General features: G+C 42.0%; 1 protein-coding gene across 2 annotated transcripts; it reads left to right on the top strand.

The window, feature by feature from the left end:
- Nucleotides 1-336: 336 nt before the first annotated feature.
- Nucleotides 337-21,948, top strand: spz5 (spatzle 5 Toll-1 receptor). Of its 2 annotated transcripts, XR_002546118.2 has the most exons (7): nt 337-493; nt 7,068-7,231; nt 14,699-14,785; nt 15,087-15,326; nt 16,022-16,228; nt 17,394-17,728; nt 18,316-21,948. XR_002546118.2 is itself a non-coding variant. In XM_022081667.2 (6 exons), the coding sequence occupies exons 1-6, from the start codon at nt 470-472 to the stop codon at nt 17,566-17,568; spliced, it is 897 nt and encodes a 298-aa protein (XP_021937359.1). In that variant the 5' UTR covers nt 337-469; the 3' UTR covers nt 17,569-21,948. The 2 variants fall into 2 exon arrangements, 1 of the variants encoding a protein (XP_021937359.1); XM_022081667.2 differs by having other exon boundaries at nt 17,394-21,948.
- Nucleotides 21,949-23,590: the final 1,642 nt, after the last annotated feature.

The following is a 23,590-nucleotide window of genomic DNA, read 5'->3' as shown; positions in this document are numbered from 1 at the left end:
GACGATCGGGTTTTCTAAAAACCTCGTGTTGAGTTTCTTTCATCTCCCTCGCGTGCTACATGCCTAGTCTACCCTCCGAAACGTCCAAACAATTTCTTGTTACAATCGACCCAACGAAAATCGTTTCCAAATCTTCGTCTGTTTACGACGACGGATGATGAATTGGTAAGGATGCGGAAGGAGGCCTGGATGGACCGAAGGCCCGGTTCGAGCCCTGGACCTCCCAGACACGAGGCAGCTCGGTCTCCACTCCCCTCCCACCCCTCCACAATTTCTTTCCCACCTGATGTGTAAAATTCGATCGGCCGAAGGAGCGAGGACTCAGTTCAGTGCGAGGCAGTGAAAGTTGTCGTGCCCCGGCAAGTAGGTTGTCTGCCAGACAGCTGGCATCTGCGAGTGTGCGTTACAGTTCGCGGCGAAACTTCGCTTTCGGGTTCCAGAGTCTGCGAAGAGAGACCCTTCCAGTGTCATGGCTGCCGGTCCAGTTTGCGTTGTAAGTATGCGATATGCAGTTTCATCGGACTTGTCTCTTCAAGGCGTAACGTAAGCTCCGACTAGAATTAGTTTCGACCTCGAAGCTAGACCAAGGCGATAAGATTCACGCTCCGACCGCCTTTATCCCACACCTAATGGCTCTGAACACTAAAATCGCGCAACGAGAATGCCTCGTCGGGGAATCGAACACGGGCCGTTCAGTAACTTGACGTCATGGGTTCGTTGAGGACCACCCCACAGCGTTCTGATGGCCAAAAGACCCCGAAGATTTCCGTTTAAGACGTCTTTGAGGCACGCGTGAGATGAGAAGTTTTTGGCAAATCGATCCTGAATAAATACATGGATTGTCAAGTCCCCGTACAGACCCCAAAAGAGGTCTTTAGAAGGGGGGACCCACAAAAACGTTACGAAGTTCCCAAAATTCCGTCGGCGATGCGTGGATACGGAAACGCGGAGGTCAGGAGGTCACTCGGAAGTGAAAATTCAACAAAGTCGACCGAACACAGAGACAGGATCACCCGGGGGGGGGGGCGTAGGTCGACGTGAAGTTTTGTCATGGGGACGGGACATAACGTCAGATGCAGCCAGAATTTGAGATCGAATCGAGCTACAGAAATTCTGCCTTGACATTTTGAAAAACGGCGTCAAATTCGGTCTGACCGTCACAGAGACAAACGAGAAGATAAAAATCTGTCATCGTCTAATTAATATAATTCCTGGCTCCTAATTTGTACCGCCTGTTAGAATAAAGGCGTGGCTGGTCGATCTACTTTGCATACCTCAAGGGGACAGCGCGTTTGTGTGTGTGGCCGAGATGAGGGGGGGGGGCCCTGTAACGTGCCATTTCCTACGCAATTGATAAGACACAAGGTTATTTATCGTGTGTACGGTTCTGGTGAATTTATAATGAAGAATGGATTAATTAGCCAAGTGTTAAAAACTGACGGAGAGATGAAAAATCACGTAATTTGTCTAAATTCCACCACATCGTTAAGACTTGTGACGGTAATGAATCTTTGGCTTTCATAAGAGTCTGAGAATTTCTTGACGAAGATAACAGACCATCGGTTTCTGAGGAACGACACTTCTGCACGGATTCAAAACACATTAAAATAGGCCACGACACAACACTCACAAATCCTTTGCAAATCAATGTACTTGGCTCACGCAGATGAAACAGCAGTGTAAAACAGCCAAGGAATAACCGAGATAAAGACGGGAACTTGGAGAGATTGCTCTCGAGACTTTGCTCGCGGCGATGCATACGTAATCAGTGACGTCACTCCGCAGGAGAAAGGACAGAGAGTGAGAGGATTAAGAGGAGAGAACGCAGTGCGCCTGCGCAGTGATTACATGTAAAAGTTTCGTGTATACGGTTACACGGAAATTCTAAGAAAACGATAAAATGCAGGTGACCGGGGGGGGGGGGAGGGGGGCCTTCCTTTGTCAACACATGTGACCCCCCCCCTCCGCGATCTCTTTTCCTCCGTCTGTCTGATAACGTTCAATTTCTTTCGTATTTTTCCCCTTTTTGATCAAAAACTTCAGACTCGTTCTGCTGTTGGATAAGAATAACTCGGTTAATTAGCTCAAATTCCCAAACTTTTAATCAATACGATGGTTAATTACCGTTTTCACAAGACCCCGAGCCAACCCCGAACCAATTTAACACAGTTAACAAAACATTGTTTATCTAAGATTTGTTTTTAATATTATACTCTCCTTCACGTCCCGATTCTACAGCTAGTCTCTGTCCTGACTGAGATTTTACATGCAAATTTTCCCCCATGCGTGCTACAAGTACCAACCCATCTAACTGACGTGCGAGAAATTCGGCCAGTACTCGGTTTAATTGTGCCCTGGAAAATAAAGCTGGTTAGTGCATTCACTTGCGGAGCGAAAACTTCATTTGTTTCACTCTGCTCTGTCGCTGTAGGAAGCAAATTCTTTTCTCAGCTTCTGTTTTGCAACTTCCGGCGCGAGTCGCGAGTTAAGAACAATAAACTAATTTGCAAAACTTCCACATGCCCCGCTTTGGTTAATCTTGTGTTATTATCATGTTTGCTTAGACCCCACCCTGAAGATGGAGGCGATAGATCCCCAGAAGACTGTCCACACATTTTCACACCCGTGTAAACGTGAAACCTCCAAATAATATTTAAGAATTCGGTCCGTACCGCGAAGAAAACACAACGCCTCACCGTTACAAAGATCAATTGGTTAACGCTGTTTAAGGAAATAATCGCTGTTTATTCTGATAATTAATTAACCCTTCGAAGCCGAAGCTCGTCTAAATAGCATTTAAGAATTCAGTCCGTACCGCGAAGAAAACACTACGCCTCACCATTAAAAAGATCAACTGGTTAACGCTGTTTAAGGAGATGATAAATATGCTCAATGTATACGGATCATTTTGTCCGTAATTACCTTAAACTTCGATCGGCATTTATGTGTTCCGCTCGCAGCGCCACACCTACCGTGGTGGCAATGCTCCGCATGATTTCCGAGAAGCTGCTTTCCCTCGACAAGGTCAGTCTGTCAGCGCGTAACAAAGACAAACAATTGAACTAGGAAGCAAAAGTGACACTTTCTGTGAGATTTGTTCAACAAACAGCCGCTATTGGTCGTAAAATAGATTTATTATTCAAACATTTTACGTGCGCGGGAACCGACATACCATTGTTACCAACATTCGCAAGCTTGCCACGCCAACCTAAAAGCGTCCAATGAGTAATGAACGTGAAAGAATACGGAATTAAGTGGTGATGGTTGTCTGCCTCAAAGCAACCCTGGAACTTACCTGGAGAAACTGAGGAAAACACGTAAAACCTCAGGTCGATATTTGAACCTAGGACCAGAAATGGTTCCTGAAATTTGGTGGGGAAACCTTCTAGAAAAAATTAATCAGAACGTGACAGAGGGAATAAATAAATTCCTTCTGTCACATTTGAACGATCATTAACTCGGTCACGTGACCTTAAAATTGACAAATGGCGGCACTAAGAAAACAGGCCACGTGTGAGCGGACAGGAATAACAGCAAAAGCGACTTTCCTTCTCAGGCACTTCCAAGTAAACAGCAACAGCTCGTAAGAGGTCGTCCCTGCTCGCAGCTGACGAAGCTAGCCCAAGAACCGTCTCGCTGGCTGACCTCCGTCAGACGATGTTTATTTTCTCCACGTGCGCCTTATTCTGGCTTTTATATTTGTCGTGTGGACACACGGAAACTTCCTTATGGTACGAAGTGTATTAACAAACAAATTCAACCAAACCCGTCGAGATTCAACTGCGGAAAAAAAAGTCTGAAGATTTCTGTCTTCTGTGGTATTACGCCGTGAAGTCTGGTAGAAGTTTACCGACGTTTCAGAGGTTCTTGCTGCCTCCATCATCAGGGCGATGATTGCCCTGATGATGGAGGCAGCAAGAACCTCCGAAACGTTGGTTAACATCGACCGGACTACACAGCGCAACAACCCAGAAGACAGAAATCTTCATACTCATCGCCCTGATGATGGAGGCAGTATGACCTCTGAAACGTTGGTTAACATCGACCAGACTACACAGCGCAACAACCCAGAAGACAGAAATCTTCATACTCATCGCCCTGATGATGGAGGCAGTATGACCTCTGAAACGTTGGTTAACATCGACCAGACTACACAGCGCAACAACCCAGAAGACAGAAATCTTCATACTCATCGCCCTGATGATGGAGGCAGTATGACCTCTGAAACGTTGGTTAACATCGACCAGACTACACAGCGCAACAACCCAGAAGACAGAAATCTTCATACTCATCGCCCTGATGATGGAGGCAGTATGACCTCTGAAACGTTGGTTAACATCGACCAGACTACACAGCGCAACAACCCAGAAGACAGAAATCTTCATACTCATCGCCCTGATGATGGAGGCAGAATGACCTCCGAAGCGTCGGTTAAATACCCAGAAGACAGAAATCTTCGGACTCACCGCTGTGAAAACCTCAAATCCTACAAAAAAGTGTTTCGTATCGTAAAACCCAAAGGTTCATTGTCTGTGGTTGCTCAAGAAGACAGACATGTAATTTTTGTTGTCAACTAAATCATACTTGGGCTTACTGAAACCTCGCGAACTGCTAACGAAAAGGCATTTCAGCCTGAAGAACGTCTGGAAGCGACAAGAAGACTTCGTGGACGTCAGACGCGTAAATTCCCTCTCCCGGGATCCTTGCAAGAGTAAAGTATCCGTAGCAAGGAACTGGTTCACTTTCGTTCGCAAATAAACAACGAGATTAAGAGACGAGGCAGAGAAGATTACGGCGTCGTCTCAAATAAAAATAATGACGACACATGAGCTGACGGCTAGAAGAGAATGATAATATTAAAATGGATCTTGCAGAAAGACGTGGACCGCATTCATCTCGGTCGGTTCTGGGTCCAGTGGTTCGACCTTTGGGTTACATGAAACACGGGGAAATGTTTTGACGAGCTGAGCGACTGTTAGCTTCTGTATGCAGTTAGCTGCAGTGTGCTGACGTAAGGAAGGAGGAGCTCAGTCTCACTGGAAATTTTGTTAGACAGCTGACAAGGATAGGATGAGCTGAAGGTGTAGGTCGAATTGGAGGCGCGGAAACGGGAGGAAACCGAGCCAGGTAAAATGGCTGCCAAAGTGTTAGGTTAGATTAGGTTAAGTTAGGTTAAGTTGGGTTAGGTTAGATTAGGTTACATTAGGTTAAGTTGGGTTAGGTTAGATTAGGTTACATTAGGTTAAGTTGGGTTAGGTTAGATTAGGTTACATTAGGTTAAGTTAGGTTAGGTTAGATTAGGTTACATTAGGTTAAGTTGGGTTAGGTTAGATTAGGTTACATTAGGTTAAGTTGGGTTAGGTTAGGTTACATTAGGTTAAGTTGGGTTAGGTTAGATTAGGTTACATTAGGTTAAGTTAGGTTAGGTTAGATTAGGTTACATTAGGTTAAGTTGGGTTAGGTTAGATTAGGTTACATTAGGTTAAGTTGGGTTAGGTTAGATTAGGTTACATTAGGTTAAGTTGGGTTAGGTTAGGTTAGGTTACATTAGGTTAAGTTGGGTTAGGTTAGATTAGGTTAAGTTGGGTTAGGTTAGATTAGGTTACATTAGGTTAAGTTGGGTTCGGTTAGAATAGGTTACATTAGGTTAAGTTGGGTTAGGTTAGATTAGGTTACATTAGGTTAAGTTGGGTTGGGTTAGATTAGGTTACATTAGGTTAAGTTAGGTTAGGTTAGATTAGGTTACATTAGGTTAAGTTGGGTTAGGTTAGATTAGGTTAAGTTGGGTTAGGTTAGATTAGGTTACATTAGGTTAAGTTGGGTTCGGTTAGAATAGGTTACATTAGGTTAAGTTGGGTTAGGTTAGATTAGGTTACATTAGGTTAAGTTGGGTTAGGTTAGATTAGGTTACATTAGGTTAAGTTAGGTTAGGTTAGATTAGGTTACATTAGGTTAAGTTGGGTTAGGTTAGATTAGGTTACATTAGGTTAAGTTGGGTTAGGTTAGATTAGGTTACATTAGGTTAAGTTGGGTTAGGTTAGATTAGGTTACATTAGGTTAAGTTAGGTTAGGTTAGATTAGGTTACATTAGGTTAAGTTGGGTTAGGTTAGATTAGGTTACATTAGGTTAAGTTGGGTTAGGTTAGGTTACATTAGGTTAAGTTGGGTTAGGTTAGATTAGGTTACATTAGGTTAAGTTAGGTTAGGTTAGATTAGGTTACATTAGGTTAAGTTGGGTTAGGTTAGATTAGGTTACATTAGGTTAAGTTGGGTTAGGTTAGATTAGGTTACATTAGGTTAAGTTGGGTTAGGTTAGGTTAGGTTACATTAGGTTAAGTTGGGTTAGGTTAGATTAGGTTAAGTTGGGTTAGGTTAGATTAGGTTACATTAGGTTAAGTTGGGTTCGGTTAGAATAGGTTACATTAGGTTAAGTTGGGTTAGGTTAGATTAGGTTACATTAGGTTAAGTTGGGTTAGGTTAGATTAGGTTACATTAGGTTAAGTTGGGTTAGGTTAGATTAGGTTACATTAGGTTAAGTTGGGTTAGGTTAGGTTAGGTTACATTAGGTTAAGTTGGGTTAGGTTAGATTAGGTTAAGTTGGGTTAGGTTAGATTAGGTTAAGTTGGGTTAGGTTAGGTTAGGTTAGGTTAGGTTAGGTTTCTGACGACCTGTCTGTCGGGGCGGCACACAGTCAACCCGTGGTGAAATTCTTACCAATTATACAATGGCGTAAACATTTCTAGAAACTAATTTTAATTTTAAGATTGCCGCAGTCGACCAGTCGGAAGCGTCACAATGGTGAGAATCGACTACCATGCCCCATTCAAATGTTAATTGTTTCGTTTCTCAATGTGAGAGAGAGAGATTGTGTGGCCTGAGGCAAATCTCCGTTCTTCTTAATCACTTTCTCCCTACACAATGTCGCATTTGTTCAAAATAATCGTGTGGATGGAAAAAGAAACATGTCCCCTAAAACACGACGGAGACGGTCGCCCTCAGAAGACCACGAACTCCCTTCGATCTTGGCGTCACAAGCAAAAATTCTGCACTAATTTCTTGTGTTTCAGGTGCTGCTCGCCCTTCTGGCCCGTCCTCTGGGCTCTGTGCCCCAGTGTGACCACTACGGCACATGCGGGAACACCTACCCTTTCCTTCCGGCACCACCCGGAAGATCTCCGCCCTGCGCCAAGCCAGGAACCACTTTCTGCGAGAAGATCGACCATTATCCCACGTGAGTCACCGCTGTATTTTCTATTTCACCCATTCAAGCTTCATGAGGTCAGCCTGGTCGTACCACACCCCCTACTGATGAGTTTGCCTCGTTCGTCAACTTCATTCCTTGATACAGCATCGTGTAATCAACAATTAGCTGTTTTCTTGAAACGTTAATTTACGCGAAATAATCTAAGGTACTAGCAGCATCGTTAAATAAGCAACAACCAAACAAATCATTGACAATGAGGCGTCATTTAATAAATAACCTAAAGACCTCCCCCAGACGACCGCTACGGACACATGCCAAGTGCGTGGCTTGGATTTTCACACGCACGTACGTCGTCAGAGTCCTTGGATCTAAGCCAGGACATCCTATTGACAACAGCGATCACAGACCCGGTGGTTCTCCGCGGGATTACAGAATCGAGAACTCGCCCACCTAGCCAAGAAATAGTCAGCCTTTTATAGAAACTTGAAATAACGCCGAATTGTACACAAGAGTCCGACACTGTTCCGTGTCCTAAACCAGATTAACACATTCCACGTCTCTGCACCGTGTTTCCTTAACATCTTTATTATTATGATTATTATTATTCCATCCACCATTTTCACTTCTATGTGCCTGAGATAAACCTTGCCCCTGAGGTACATAGTGCAGCAGATATTTCCGAAATACATTTTGTTTTTAATACGAGGGTTAATTCAAAAGTCATGGCAACTAATTTTTTGGGGGGCAAACACGTTGTATTGAAGAAAGTTCAAAATATTCATATGAAAGGGCACGATGTACTCCTCCGATTGGCGTAGTCAGATCAGGAAGGTGGGAATGGGGGTGGGAATAGTAGCCAAGAAAAGAGGTTCATTACGGAATGACCTTTTTTCATTCTTTAATCCTCGAAAAATTCAATTGTGATTAAAATAATTCAATGTGAGTTAACTCAGAATTCTTACATTAAGACTAGCAACCTTCAAAGTAGTCTCCGAGTGTCTCAAGTACTCGCTGCCTTCGACGAATAAGACGTCGAATACCATCAGCTTCACCATCTCCAACGTCTTGACACTGCCTGCTATTGGTTTACAGGGGCTGATTGCCCAGAAACTGGACTAATAAAATAGCCCAGGTATGATTTTACTTCTCCGAAATTAACACCAGATAAAACAACAAGCAGAATTCTGTGATACGAAACAATTTAGCGCCAGACCTAACCTAACATAACCTAACAGCTCGATCTTCACTCTCGACCATACGATATATCGATACTGTGACTTATTATCGAACATAAGCAGCCATTTTGTGCAATGAAAATCAAGTCAGCTGTTTTAATGTAAATGTTTTACCAAGATCTTGCTCAGAAATTAGCCGCTTTTTAAACAAATAACGCAAAATCTGAAGAGCATAGACCAACAGGGAGACCCAGTTTTAGATAAGAGGATAATATTAAAATGATGTTAAAAGAAACGGTTCATGGGAATGTGAAGTTCCTGGTTCTGATTAACATAGAGTGGAGGGCTGTTGTGAACACAGTGATGAACCTTTACGTTTCCATAAAAAAATTGTAATTTATTTAACTGTCATCTGAGCTCCGTGGAGTCGGAACATCTCCTGACGAACCCTCGGAGGGGTGGGGTGGGGGGTGATTCCTAAGAACGAGAGAGCCCGGAAAGTCCGGGAGACTCAGACAAGACACAGGAGTCCAGAAATTTGCTGGAACGTTCAAGGAGTCGCTGACTTGCATTCGCGATAACACGAACGACGACTTGACAACTAGAATTGTATCGACCTTCTGTTCTTTTCAGAACACACCCACCTCTCTCTCTCTCTCTCTCTCTCTCTCTCTCTCCTTTCGGAATTCACAGTTCCGGATACGTGATTTGCAACTTAGGTTGTTCAACTACGTCAGTGGCTTTCAACATGTGGAGTCCCGTGGTAACTATATGTACCACCTACTAAAACAATCAGTATGTTTTTGGTACGGTTCTCTAAGCAAACATCGATTATTTCCTAAGTCAGCTTAACCTAACCTTCGTTGTCGTGGAGACACGCTGTGTTAATTTTGCTTTAAACAACGAATTTCGGGGCAGAGTCTCTTAAAACTGCAGCATCTGAATACAGATGGCAGCAGTGTAACCTGTCCCCAATGCCTCACGAACTGTCCTGGGTTTGAACTCGAGTCTTTGTGCTCGCACTCAAGAGTGCGCTGAGGCTGGCTGACCTTGGCTCAGTCGGGAATGCAGGTGGACTTTCACAAGATGAAAGTCCACGTGAGTCACACACTCTCTCCGAATCGCTATGTGGGTCACCGAGTCACAACGAAGGTGACACAAATACTTACGACACGGCGTGCCTCACGCTCTGGCTGCTTTAACCCCTGTACCCACTGGATAGAACGCTGGGTAGGCCCCAAACCACGGTCATCCAACCACTATGGCTGTGGTTATACGGTGGAACGCAGAGAAAATTAATGAGAACTAATTTCTGAGACACGATGTCGAGAGTCCAAAATAAGTTTATGACAAATCCGTACAATCACCGCGACGTGAGCTTTGTGGCTTCGTTGAAAAGCGATCAGCCAATAAACACGTCTGTTTTGCAAGTCAGCAAACAAATGAGTCCTCGTCAGCGCTTACAAAACGAGGTTTTAGCACTGCTGTAACACTGAATCAGATCAGGACAGTCTGTTACAGGAAGCAGGAAATACAAGACCAGTGTTTCCGGACGAAACATAACCTCAAAGGGCGCGTTCGTTAACAACAAAAGTATTTTTCGTCATAAGATGCTTTCGAAAAGATTGTGGGCTACCACTGACCGACATTGGTGTATTTTTAGACCTGTCGGGTTTCTTACACTGCGTCTAACTCACAGACATCCGCATTATAGTAACAAAATCACAAAATAAATAGTGATTTATTGTCAAAGAATATTGTACAAAGAGATAACACTAAGAGAGGTGGGTGTGTTCTGAAAAGTAGTGGTTTACCGCCTGTTACGGACTGGTTTTGAACCTCGTCTCCGACTAACGAAAGAGTTTTCAAGTTTTTGAGAAGAAAGCTCTTAGGAAAACTCAAATCAATATGGATGATATGGGCGGGGCATACATCACACATGGAAGATGACACTCGCATAAGTTGCGAAATATTTGGCCGGAAAAAGTGAAAGGAAGACGCCAACTTGTAAGATCTAGAAGTAGATGGTAGAATAATATGAGAACACGGCTTCATAAGACGCAGGGACCTGCTACAATGACTGCGCTCCAATGAGGTCTTTAGTTAGGAATCTGGACATTTATCTGAAGAAAATTCAAATATTTATAGGAGCGCTGAACGTAGTAAATAAATAAACAATTTAATGCGCACGTCATGGAGATCGCTTCCAGCTGTTAGCTTGACCCTGGTCAGTCCTTGCCTTGGACTGACAACAGCGAAGAGTAGTTCGAAATGCAAGTGGCATTTCAATCTCCAGCTGGCATACTTAATGTTTTTCATACACGTCGCTTCACCTATATAAAACTGAACGAGAAACTTATCACCACATCTGAATCAATGTCCATAAGTTATATATAACTTCATGGCTCTCTGTCAACAATCGGGGAATCTCGGTCTAAAACATTCTGACAAAAATGGAGCCCAGTTTAATTGCGACCCGCCATGGCCACGGGACATTTTACACGATCGCATAAATTGCACCTCACCCCACGCTTTGTATCCCCACGGACTCCATCTGTTGACAGAGTCCAGGAAACATCATTTTTTTGTACGCAAAGATTCTTTGGCCCTAAAAGTACGGACTCCATCTGTTGACAGAGTCCAGGAAACATCATTTTTTGTACGCAAAGATTCTTTGGCCCTAAAAGTACGGACTCCATCTGTTGACAGAGTCCAGGAAACATCTTCTTTTTTGTACGCAAAGATTCTTTGGCCCTAAAAATACGGACTCCATCTGTTGACAGAGTCCAGGAAACATCTTCTTTTTTGTACGCAAAGATTCTTTGGCCCTAAAAGTACGGACTCCATCTGTTGACAGAGTCCAGGAAACATCTTCTTTTTTGTACGCAAAGATTCTTTGGCCCTAAAAATACGGACTCCATCTGTTGACAGAGTCCAGGAAACATCTTTTTTGTACGCAAAGATTCTTTGGCCCTAAAAATACGGACTCCATCTGTTGACAGAGTCCAGGAAACATCTTCTTTTTTTGTACGCAAGATTCTTTGGCCCTAAAAGTACGGACTCCATCTGTTGACAAAGTCCAGGAAACATCTTCTTTTTTTGTACGCAAGATTCTTTGGCCCTAAAAGTATGGACTCCATCTGTTGACAGAGTCTAGGAAACATTTTTTTTTTTTTGTACGCAAGATTCTTTGGCTCTAAAAGTGTATAGATGAGGTAGAAGGAAACACGACAGTAAAAGAAAACTTCAAAATAATTTACTCTCATTACAAAATGGTATTTCTCAGCGATATTTGTAGTGCGCCGCGATCAACACAAGTTGAAAACCACTGACGTATCTTGATCAGGGGCTGAGACATTCCACGCTTGTCTGTCGCTACCATCTGAAGGGCAGAAGTAGAATTTCGACTGGAACAGGTCTGCACATATTTTCAGATGTTGATATGCTCCATTAACCTTGGTATCCACTGCTTGTAGCGAGACAATTACAATTTGCGCCCAAAGTTTTATGTCTCTCCCTGAAATAGGTTGGACTCGTTTACTAACGACTTCCTTATTTAACGTTTGGCAGCCAGCCCTGTCGCCATCGCAGAACGTTATCTTCAAACCTTGAACGAAAATTACGCGTAAATTTTAATTAAATCGTACGAACTGTCAAAGTGTTACTTCAACTACTGTTGGTCTCCTTCCAGTAGCTCGCTGATGCCATCTTGTATTCTTTATCGTAACTAAAAATTACGTCGCAGATGTGACTTCATTGTTGCCAACGTAATCACACTAAACATCGCTAAACACCACAGACACCATTTTACATCAGACTTGTGTCGTGCCTACCATTGTTTATTTAACGACGCTTTCAGTATCTCAGACTCAGTAGTGTTAAGTTGTAGAATCATTACTAAGTAATAAATTGAACAGGAAGTGGTCTTGGCTCTAAATTTAAGATACTATCGCAACATGTGCGGGGATAAATTGAAGAAACTGCATCTGTTTTTGAAATTATGGAACGCCAGAGTTCCAAGCACTACGTGTTTAGTGTAATATAGGACAGAGTTATCAGTTGGAGGTTAGCGGGATATTTCTTTCCAGAAAATTTCCTTTTTAGGAACTCAACAGTTCTGATCGAACATTCTTATTACTGTGCGTCTGTACGTGGGGTACAGACCCTGCGAATTATGCCATACGTCCTCGTGCACAGTTTTCAATTGCTGGTAATTATTACGTCTGTTCAATTTTAATATCTCATAAAGTCGATAATTTTCAATCGAAAACAAATGTATTTGAACGTGGTGATATTCTAACAGCCCTGTATTGGAACAGGTTAATAACAACTCAAGAAAAGAAAGAAATAACTTGGTAGACCTAGATTTATATATGACAGGATAATATTAAAATTGGTCTTAAAATAATAGGCTGTGAACTGGATTAATCTGGCTCAAGACAGGGACTGGTGGTTGGCTCTCGTGAACAAAATAATGAACGTTTTTGTATCCATACAAAGCGGGGAATTTCTTTAATATCTGAGCGACTATCAGCTTCAAATGAAGGACCATGTTCTATCCAGCCAGTGTGATCATTACACACGTTCCTGTGTTTCTGTGAAAACATTTTAGAATTTTTTACTGCGTCCAACATTCAACTTTACACATATTCAAAATATAATTTTTTTCGCCTATAAAACATTTCTCCGAAAATAACTGGGTCGAGGGTCTTCGCCCCATTGTGTAGCGTGTTTAATATATTCTCCTCTGACTTCACACGCTTCCTTCCTGTAAGAAATAAGACGCCATGCATTATGTGTTCTGCTGTTATTCATATCAGCAGGTTTACTCTGCGCCAAGAGCATGTCTTTTGTTTCCAGGCGTACAAACATGTCGGTCCGATTATACCAACCTTAGGGGTGGTTGTTTATGGTTTAAAAACGTTTAATTAAAGCTTTGTGGTTAAAAAAAAGGGTGTACCTATTTAAACGTACCTAAAATTAGTGGTTTTCGTGTCTAATATTATTCAGTAAAACGGAAAGTAACAATTCTTTTATCTCAACAATTAAACTCATAATTCTACCGATTAGAGTCCTTCATCAGAAGCTGATATTCGCTTATCTACTCAAGGATATCTGCTCTTTATGAAACCATGTTAACAAGATATCATTACCGGTCTCTACCTTGGGCCAGATGAATCCAATCTAGACACCCAAACCTTATTTCTCCCAAGATCCATTTTAATATTATCTTGATTTGGTTGATGCTATCTGAAGGAGAGTACAAACAACTGAATTCCTCCAAATTCAAATCCTTCCACTCTCCTATCAGTTGATCCCTTTGGGATACAAATACTCTCCCAAGCTCCAGCCTCAGTCCCCTCCGACGTCAGAGACCAAGTTTTACACCCATACACTCGTTCAATAGCAGTTTCAATCTCCGCCCCTGCGTGTATAGGCAGAACTCGACGAACCAAAGCGAATTCTAAGTGAATCAAATTACACCGTGAAGAAACCAACAAGTGTGAAGGAGAATTACCAAAACAAAAACAAAAAATCTTCCGGCTATTAAAACTATGTGAGAAGTTTTTCTATGTAAACAGAACGGCTCGAACAATGGACGGACGAACAAGTGACAATCACCTTTGTTCTGACGTCACTTATCCATAACGTATCGGTGTTCTAGTCACTCGTAATTCGCAGAACGAATTCGTCGAGGTGTCCAAGACCTTCTCATCATCCGTTCATTGATGGTGAGACAATTTGTCCCTGTCCTTAATTAAGAGCCGCTCTATGGGGTGGGGGGGGGGAGTAGCCCACGCTCTGGTCGCTTTGCCCCGTTGGCCAGGCCGTGAGATGACAACAGGCACCTCAGAAGTATGCAACAGCTCCGTCCAGGTTTTAGTCAACTCTGTCGGCAATGGAAGGAACTATCATACTGTGGGCTGATTTTCGCGGGGGGGGGGGGGGCTCCCAGCTTCATATTCGATTAACACTGGGGGTCTGATCCCGGAACGTGACGTAAGCACCTAGAATCTAGGTCCTAGATGATCTCTGTGTGAGCACTTCAACGTTGTCCTATCCACCTGTGCTTCAAACACCTGATCTATATTCTGTACCAATGCAGGACAGGAACGAGGCTTTCTTTAAGAGGATTTCGTCAGTCCAGAAGTCCGATTTCAGAGCGGAATCTTGAAATAGGCCACGATCACTTCCCCAAATTTATCTTCAGAATAAATAAATCTGCATATTCCTGTCATTTCTCGTAAAACATTTGTAGTTGGCACGGCGTTGTCAGATAAGCCAAGACCCTACATAAATCTTTATTGGTGTTTTGCAGACAGCTGATTCGCTACCTGATCGAGAGATGGGGCTATGATTACAGTACGCTCCTAAGCGACGAGTCGCGCGATGACTTCAGTTACAGGTAACTTCATGTATCTTCTCCTCCGACGTTTCAGAGGTCCTTACTGATGGAGGTATTAAGGGCCTCTAAAACGTCGGTAAACTTCTACCACGACACGACAACCCAGAAGACGGCCATCTTTAAAAAAATCCACTTCTGAGAAGATTATTTAAAGTCTCGTCTTATTTTCAAGTCCTGTACTCGGTATAGTAAATGTCATCCTTATTAATACACGTGTTCTTTTCCTCAACCTCGGAAGTTACTAGGTTTCAAATGTGGAGCTCTATTAGGTTAGAGTCCTGAGACCTTGTTCTGTTTCCAGGACACCCGTAACATACGGACCGCCACATCATCATCCGGGTTACGCATATGGACCACCGAAGGTACCGGGCGCTGTTCCGTACTACCCGGGAGTCCAACTTGTTGGGGGGAATGCGAGCAACGGAGGGTACCCGGACAGACGGTACAAGTTACCGCCTCAGTTCCTGAGCACAGGACCTTTTCTGTACACGACTGTGCTCCAGCCAAGCGCACAATACAGCCCGGAGGATTGGTGGGAGAGGCAAGGAACTCGGCTCAAATATTATAATTAAGAATGAGAACTTATGGATTATTTTAGGACACTTTTGTACGATGGCCAATCACGGTGGTCTAGCGGTTAGAACGCTGGCCTTGTAATCCTGGGGTCTCGGGTTCGATTCCCGGCGGTGCCCGAATTTATAACTTGTGTTGGGCAAGGCCGTGGTCTAGGCAACACGGAGTTTTCCTCCGTGGCATCCCAACAATTACTCCATTCACACACAGAAGAAGGCAATGGCAAACCACTTCTGGATCATCTGCCAAGAACGTATATGAACAGGTCCCAGTCCGAGAAGAGAAAAGGACGGAAGGATCGTGTTCATATGGACCTGTCGTCAGACAGAACACTAAATAAATAAAATTGTACGATGCTGAATGTCGTAACTGAATAGTTAAACCTCCTGCTTTGTGTCTGAGAGGTCGTAGATTCAAATTCTGGCTGTACTGACTGAGTTATCTCATGGTTAGTAGTACCTTAAATTAGGCCATGACCACTTCCTTACAAATCCTGTAACAGGGTCTATCTACGTAACAAGCAAATGCTGTTTGGTAGTTTGTTAGTTAGTTAGTTAACTGACCAGTGATCATACACTGGCCGAAGATGGAGACACGAAGTCACCGACGTGAGGGCCTCAAATCTCATATTCTGTGACGTCATACGATGTCTGTCGCGCGCAGGTACACGCGGTCCACGGGCAGCAACCATCAGCTGCAGTCTCACCCCAGGACGCGGAGGCAGGCGGCAACGAACCAGCTCTGCCCCACCAGGACCGAGTTCATCATGCCGAAAGCAGCGATGAACAACAGAGGGAACTGGATGTTCGTGGTGAACCTCAACGAGGTAGACGACAGGTACACGCAGCTGGTCGGCACGGAAACTTGCACGTGAGTACATCTGGCACGATCGGCAACTACAAGATTCGCACTCCCTGCCATTCAGATTCACTGCATTAGTGATTGAGAGCGAATGTCAAAATGTTTATGGTCCAGTTGCCTCTACAGGAATGGGTGCGAAACATGGTCTCTCACTCAGAGGGAGGAGCACAGATTGCAGGTGTTTGAGAATCGGGTGTTGAGGAGGATATTTGGGCCTAGGAGAGAAGACGATGGGGCATGGAGAAAACTGCATAATGATGAGCTTAAAAATCTGTACTCCTCCCCTAATATTGTCAGGGTGATTAAGTCGAGAAGAATGAGATGGGCTGGGCATGTAGCGCGCATGGATGGGACAAGAGGTGTGCACCGGGTATTGGTTGGGAAGCCTGAGGGGAAGAGACCGCTGGGGAGACCTAGACGTAGATGGGAGGATAATCTCAGGCGGGATCTATGGGAGATAGGAGTTGAAGGAGATTGGATTTTGTTGGCCCAGGACAGGGACCGGTGGAGGGCTTTGGTTAATTCGGTGATGAACCTTCGGGTTCCGTAAGCCATCTGGTTGGTTGGGTCCACTATTTGGGAAGCCTGAGGGGAAGAGACCGCTGGGGAGACCTAGACGTAGATGGGAGGATAATCTCAGGCGGGATCTATGGGAGATAGGAGTTGAAGGAGACTGGATTTTGTTGGCCCAGGACAGGGTCCGGTGGAGGGCTTTGGTTAATTCGGTGATGAACCTTCGGGTTCCGTAAGCCATCTGGTTGGTTGGGTCCACTATTTGGGAAGCCTGAGAGGAAGAGACCTCTGGGGAGACCTAGACGTAGATGGGAGGATAATGTCAGGCGGGATCTCTGGGAGATAGGAGTTGAAGAAGACTGGATTTCGTTGGAGGGCTTTAGTTAGTTCGGTGATGAACATTCGAGTTCCCTAAGCCATCTAGTTAGTTAATGTTAAGAAACCTGACCTCTGATCTTGAACTGAAATGGAACGGCATAATACACTGTCATTTAAAATTGATAATTTCTAGTCTAACATGAAATTGTAGAAGCCATCCGCGTCTTTTCTCTTACTGACGCACTATTTTCTTCGTACAATCCCCTCCTTTTCATCAGTCATATTAAGAGTACAGTAAAAGATAGAATATTATAGACGTGTTTTTGGCCCATGGATGTTTCAGCACGAGCCAGTGTAGCGGACTCTGCTCGATACCTGGCAGTTATTCGTCACGCTGTCAACAGCAGTACGTCCAGAAGAGATTAGTAGCGTTGGAAGGCGGTGGAGATCGACTGTACACGGACGTATTCTGGTTCCCACACTGCTGTCTCTGTCAGATTACGCAGAACAACGGCTGAACATCAGACTCAACCTTCAAGCAATCCAAATTCTTGTCTTGTCATGACAGAAGTGAACTGAGGCAATCTCTGCCTTTACGCAAGTGAACTGAATCAGTTTTCGGGTTTTTTTTTTTACAAGAACCGTGGTGTACAAGAAATGTTGGATACTGAAATAAGGGTACATTATTAATGTGTTTACACTCTGATTCCATAAATCACTTTAGTCAAGTCTCTCCTCGCTGCTTTAAGCGGACAAAAATCATAAATATTTTGACACATTTCACAAAAATCGGTGATCACCTTTTGGTTATACCACGTCCGTTTACACACAACTTGTTCTAGACGAACGAAATACTATTTTCAGTGCTTACTAAAACTCGTGACACTTTCTTCTAAATTTCTTATTGTCAGTTTAGCTACACACTAAAGTTAGACGAGACTGTATTTAAATAAATATTCGCGAAGGACAATATTTAATAAGATGTAACACTTTCATGTCGCTTTCAATCTCCTCGCCTGTCGTATTATTTTTCGAGATCAACTCAGTATAAGACAGTCTGAAAAATGGTGGCACCCCTGTTAACGCACAAGATACGTCAGAATGTTCAGTGGCTACAAAGACGTGGTGAATATATTTCTATGTTGGACATACTGCATTGCTTTTCCAGTGGAATGACATTCATTTGTCCTTGTAAATCTGTAGATCTCACACCATCAAATTCTTAGCCACGGGAACTTCTGAAGCAAATCATTTTTTTTTCACAGTTCCATACCGAGAAATATACGGGACCTACCAGAAAACGTCACATTTCCACTGCACTGCATATTACACGACACTGTTTCAAGAACGTTTAGAAACATAACCTATAATCTGAAGAATTCCTTCGGCGTAACTACTCTAATGTTAGTTTAGTGCATAAAAATGATTTATTGAAGTAATATAATATTTATTGATTTCTAGCTTTATGCTTGCCAGTACTCTATTAAATTGGAATGTATTTGATGTGTCACTTATAAGAATGACAAAATATTTCTAACATTATAAATACTGCAGGCTGAAAAAGTTGATTGATATATGGAAGGTGCTTAGAGCATCGATCATCAGAATCCATATTACTGGTCTACCAGCCGCAGTTTAACCCTTGCTAGTGCGACGCACAGCCGGCTGGAACATGTTTAAGCTGTGTCATATAAATGATAAAAGTTTAATTGTGGAACTCAAATTATCATACTCGATTCTGCTTGTATGAAGAAACTGTTGTAAATTTCATTATTAGAAAAAATTAATTTGCTACTAGTGATATTAAGATTTTTGGGGGCTTTATTAATTATTAGGATATGAGAAGTTTTAGTTATCAAAAATGTAATTTTATAAACTCCCATAAACATCTTCATTTGAATCACTGCCTGTGAGTAATTTGGATTTCACTGTCCGTCCACGTTGATAGCAATTCTGTCACCGGGATACTCGAGAGTCCCACAAAATCTGTATCGCACATCTTCGCTCTAAATTTTCATTAATTATAACAGATGACTTTGTGTATGACCTCAAGCTTTCATGGCGACCAAGTAATAGATCCTTCTCGGCCTAACACGGCTGGTAGCCCGAGAAGAGTTTATTACACAAATTTGTGTGGTTATTTCTTTAGTTTGTGCTTAGACTTTCAGTACTTGCACTGAGCTCTATAATTCTGCATACCGAACTTCATTTTAATATAAAATGTACTGCTCGCTTGAGTAAAGCTGCTGTTTATTAATGTCTGGGGGAAATTACATGATTTTGAGAAGAAACAAGATGAAGTTACATTTCCAAAAAAAACAAAAACAAATATATCTACTGAAATCCATTCAATGCATTATTAGTGCAGACTTTTATGCAAATGATGTTCATCAACAGTATTTGTCTCCATTTCTGCTGTCTACAGCACACTACACTAATATCGTCTTTATTTGCCTTAACACTACTCAAAAAGCCAACGTCTGTAGTTAATCTTTCAGTGTTTTCCTCGTTTCCCTGTACCAATAATGTTCATCGCATCTTTTCACGTATAAGATTTTATCCAAAACCTTATCTCACCCAAATTTGTAATATTATTCAGCGATGACACGCGAAGACTGCAAATACTGACGACTAAAATGTTTTTTTTTATAAATTCCATACCAGTTCTGTAAAATTTAAGTCACAATTTTATGCACGATACAGCAATTGTTAAAATAACAACAGTGAGACAGGTTATGTGTGGATTCTGTATTTTAACAATTTGTACAAATCCCCTTCCAGTTAAGTCTCAATGAAAAATAGAGATGTCTTAATATCTACTTTTAGAGTCTTTCTTACAGTCGCATGGAAAACAGACTTTGTTTCCCTATCTTCTGATTCTGATTTTAAATGATATACTAATTCTTCCGTTTGATAGATCTCAATTCATTGCCTTCTGAATGAATGACAGCGGACATCTGCCTGAAGCAAATCGAAGTCTCGTGCGTATGAGCCATTGGCTTCTGAGACCCTTTGTGACATTTCGTAAATGCATCATGGCACAGTCCACACGAACTTGCACACTTTAAATAGAAAACAAATCCTAATTGCAACTGTCTTTAAAATTTCTCTTGATTAAGTGATTCATGTTATTTATTTCAACTGCAGAGAATCATTACTAACGATGAGCAGATAAGAATTCAAAGGAGGCAGTGGTCGTCACAGGGCTTTCGACACACTTATGAAGTCCTGTGTAAGAACGGGATTTGTAGCATCTGTTTTGAAATGTTCTACGCACAACACACTTTTTCGAAAGCATCCAGCTCGACTTCCACTCTTGGATATCAAATTTTACAACGGACTGTAATTTTCCCCAATTTTTCTGCATTTCGCAGTCACTATCGCTTGACCTCCTAGAATATCGCTTCATACACAAAGATAATGGATTCTTGATTCTTTTTGTTTTTTCACGAAATGTAATGGGTGTAACAAAATTCCACGTCCTTCATGTAACCCATGGGTTCGTTATTGTGTTCACGACAGCCTACAATTGGACCCTGTCCTCAGACAGTAGAAACCAGCTGTTTCCTTAAAAACCCATCTTAATTATATCCTCATATCTCTCTGCTTAGATCTGTTCCATTTAGATTTTTTAAACTAAAATTTTGTACTCACTTCTCATACCTCCCCCCTGCATGCTATATGCCCCACCCATCTCACTCTCCTTGATGATTTTATCACAAACTTGGTGAACTATACAAGAAGGAAGTCAACAAATCAACAGCATTTTGACAGACGAATACTAAAAACATTTATATGGGAATTATTTACATAAATAGTAAACTCTATTGATAGCAATACAATGTCATTAACCTGCTTAATCATGCCATTAATTATTTCTGCACTGGCTGCTACTGACATCTGTTAAAAAATGTATAATGAATTCTTCTAGGGCTACCGGCATTTCACAGCTGGTAGCCCGAGAAGAATTCACTATACTTAGTCGCCATGAAAGCATCAGATCATACATCTTATAAGATCTGTTTCGCTCCAGTTATTTGACATTATTATTCATTCCTCTTCATTGTATAACCTATTTGGTTAATATCGAAGCTTCAAGCATAGTCATAGTTGGGTCTGGCTGAAATGTGATGTCTGAAGAAACCAAACGTGATTGGCAATGCCCAATATAATAATCAACCAACTTTCCAATAACAAAGTCCCCAGAGATTCAATGCTACAAACATTGAAGTTTCTCAATGTACCCTTACCTGAGCAATTTCAATCCACTTTACATTTTCAAAACATTCTTCCCTAAAAAAACAATTTAATATTATCCTTTCACCTATGTCTCATTCTTCTAATGTTACATTTTCTAATAGGTTTACATTCCAAAATTGTTCTACTACAGCAAATCAGCTGATGAGTCCAACATAACCTCCTTGAGTTACATAACCTAAAAGTTAAATGCAGATCACAAAGTTTCTCAATATGTAGTTTTGCCAGTTTTATAATTCTTCACGGGTGCTAGAAAGGAAATTATGATAGATCTTGACTGATGGTGTAGGTGGAACTTTCTTACTTTGCTATTCTTCTCTGTGTCTAGAAACATTTAATATTATTTTAGACTCAGACCCCTCACCCATTGCTTGGTCTGTTTTTTCTGGATTTGTTGCTCTGCTAAAGTTTTCTTTCATTGCTGTATGTCTATTCTAAAGTTCTCTATTTTACCAATTTTATTTCATTACTTCTTAAGGAGACTTTTCGCATGTTGGTCGCATAGGCCGTGAGTCTCGACAATGTCTCCACTGGCAGTTCAGCTGCTCAGTCTGGAAAGCAGATTTAATTGTGTTCACATTTATATATTTTGTCTTTGAGATTGATAATTTTATTCATAATAAAACTTGGAAGTAAAATAATGATTTTGCATTGTTCAATTTACCATACTGTTTCAAGGTGAGCACAAGCCTCGAGTAGCTGGTTAACAATGCCTTGCTGGCTGGATAACAATGCATTTTATGCGATGGTTCTGCTGTGATCCACTTTGTGGATTAACAATGAGCCATTAAAGTAAGACAAGACTTCTTACTTTTAGTTTATCAAAGCCTCAGGTGGGCTGTCACGATTAACATAAATGCTCTGTGCTTCTGCTGTGCATCTGGAAGATACTGATGTTTCAAAGGTACCTACTGCCTCCATTAAAAGGCAAAAACCCAATTTAATATTTTACTCTCATCCATGATTAGATGATCTGAGTCATACATTTCTGTGGGGTTACTCAAAATTTTGAATGCATTTGGATTTAGAGGGGGGAAAAACTAGAATCATGTACTGCCCCTTAATTTTAATTAACTCTTTTACACGTCCTGTGCCTGAAAAAAATAATGTTGAATACAAATAACTGAAAATGTTGAAAAAACCACTAAAATGTGTTATAACTGTGACGTGAGATTTACTCTTAAACGTGATGGTGAAAATATTGATTATATTTAACCATCTTGGTCCGTCCCAAGTTCCCTCGAAGTATCTTTGGATCAGAGGATCTGCAAAGGTAGCAACACTGTATGTGATGTAACACTTTGCAATCCACTGCCTTCGGAATCAATCGAACGTGTAAGGAGCAAGTGCCTATTTAGTTAAGAAAAGTAAGAAAAGTTTTTTTTTATCCTGTTAAAGTCCAGTTAGAACTAATCTGTTTCAACAGTCAGTAATTCTTCAGTAGGATTCAGTATTTTCACGGTGGTCCAGGGCCCCGATGACGGAGGGAGCAAGGACCTCTGAAACATAGGTAACTTCATGACATACCACATGGCGCTACAACCCAGAAGAAAGCCATTCTAGTAACTCTTCATTTTGTATTTATAGTTTTGTGTGATTCTCGCGGTAAACAGCAATTATTTCCTTGAACTGCATTAATGAGTTGATCTTGGTAATGGTGAATTGTTGCGAGAACAACAATAACAAATCAAAATGACACTCACGAGGAAGTCAGGAGACTAAATTCCGGAAATGCTTGCTACTTCTCAGTCCAAAATATTTTGTCTTCCCGTCTGATTTCTAAGAACCTGAAAATTAAAGTTTACAAAACAATAATCTTGCCTGTTGTTTTGTATGGGTGCGAAACATGGTCTCTCACTCAGAGGGAGGAACACAGATTGCAGGTGTTTGAGAATCGGGTGTTGAGGAGGATATTTGGGCCTAAGAGGGAAGACGATGGGACATGGAGAAAAATGCATAATGACGAGCTTAAAAATCTGTACTCCTCCCCCAATATTGTCAGGGTGATTAAGTCGAGAAGAATGAGATGGGCTGGGCATGTAGCGCGCATGGATGAGGCGAGAGGTGTGCACCGGCTACTGGTTAGGAAGCCTGAGGGGAAGAGGCCGCTGGGGAGACCTAGACGTAGATGGGAGGATAATCTCAGGCGGGATCTATGGGAGATAGGAGCTGAAGGAGACTGGATTTTGTTGGCCCAGGACAGAGTCCGGTGGAGGGCTTTGGTTAGTTCGGTGATGATCCTTCTGGTTTGCTAAGCCATCTGGTTGGTTGGGTCCACTATTT

This window comes from Zootermopsis nevadensis, unplaced genomic scaffold (assembly GCF_977971745.1).
Source record: "Zootermopsis nevadensis isolate Lab colony 2312 unplaced genomic scaffold, Znev_1.0 Znev_ptg000057l, whole genome shotgun sequence".
Lineage (NCBI taxonomy): Eukaryota > Metazoa > Arthropoda > Insecta > Blattodea > Termopsidae > Zootermopsis > Zootermopsis nevadensis.
This window is presented reverse-complemented; position numbering and strand designations above follow the sequence as displayed.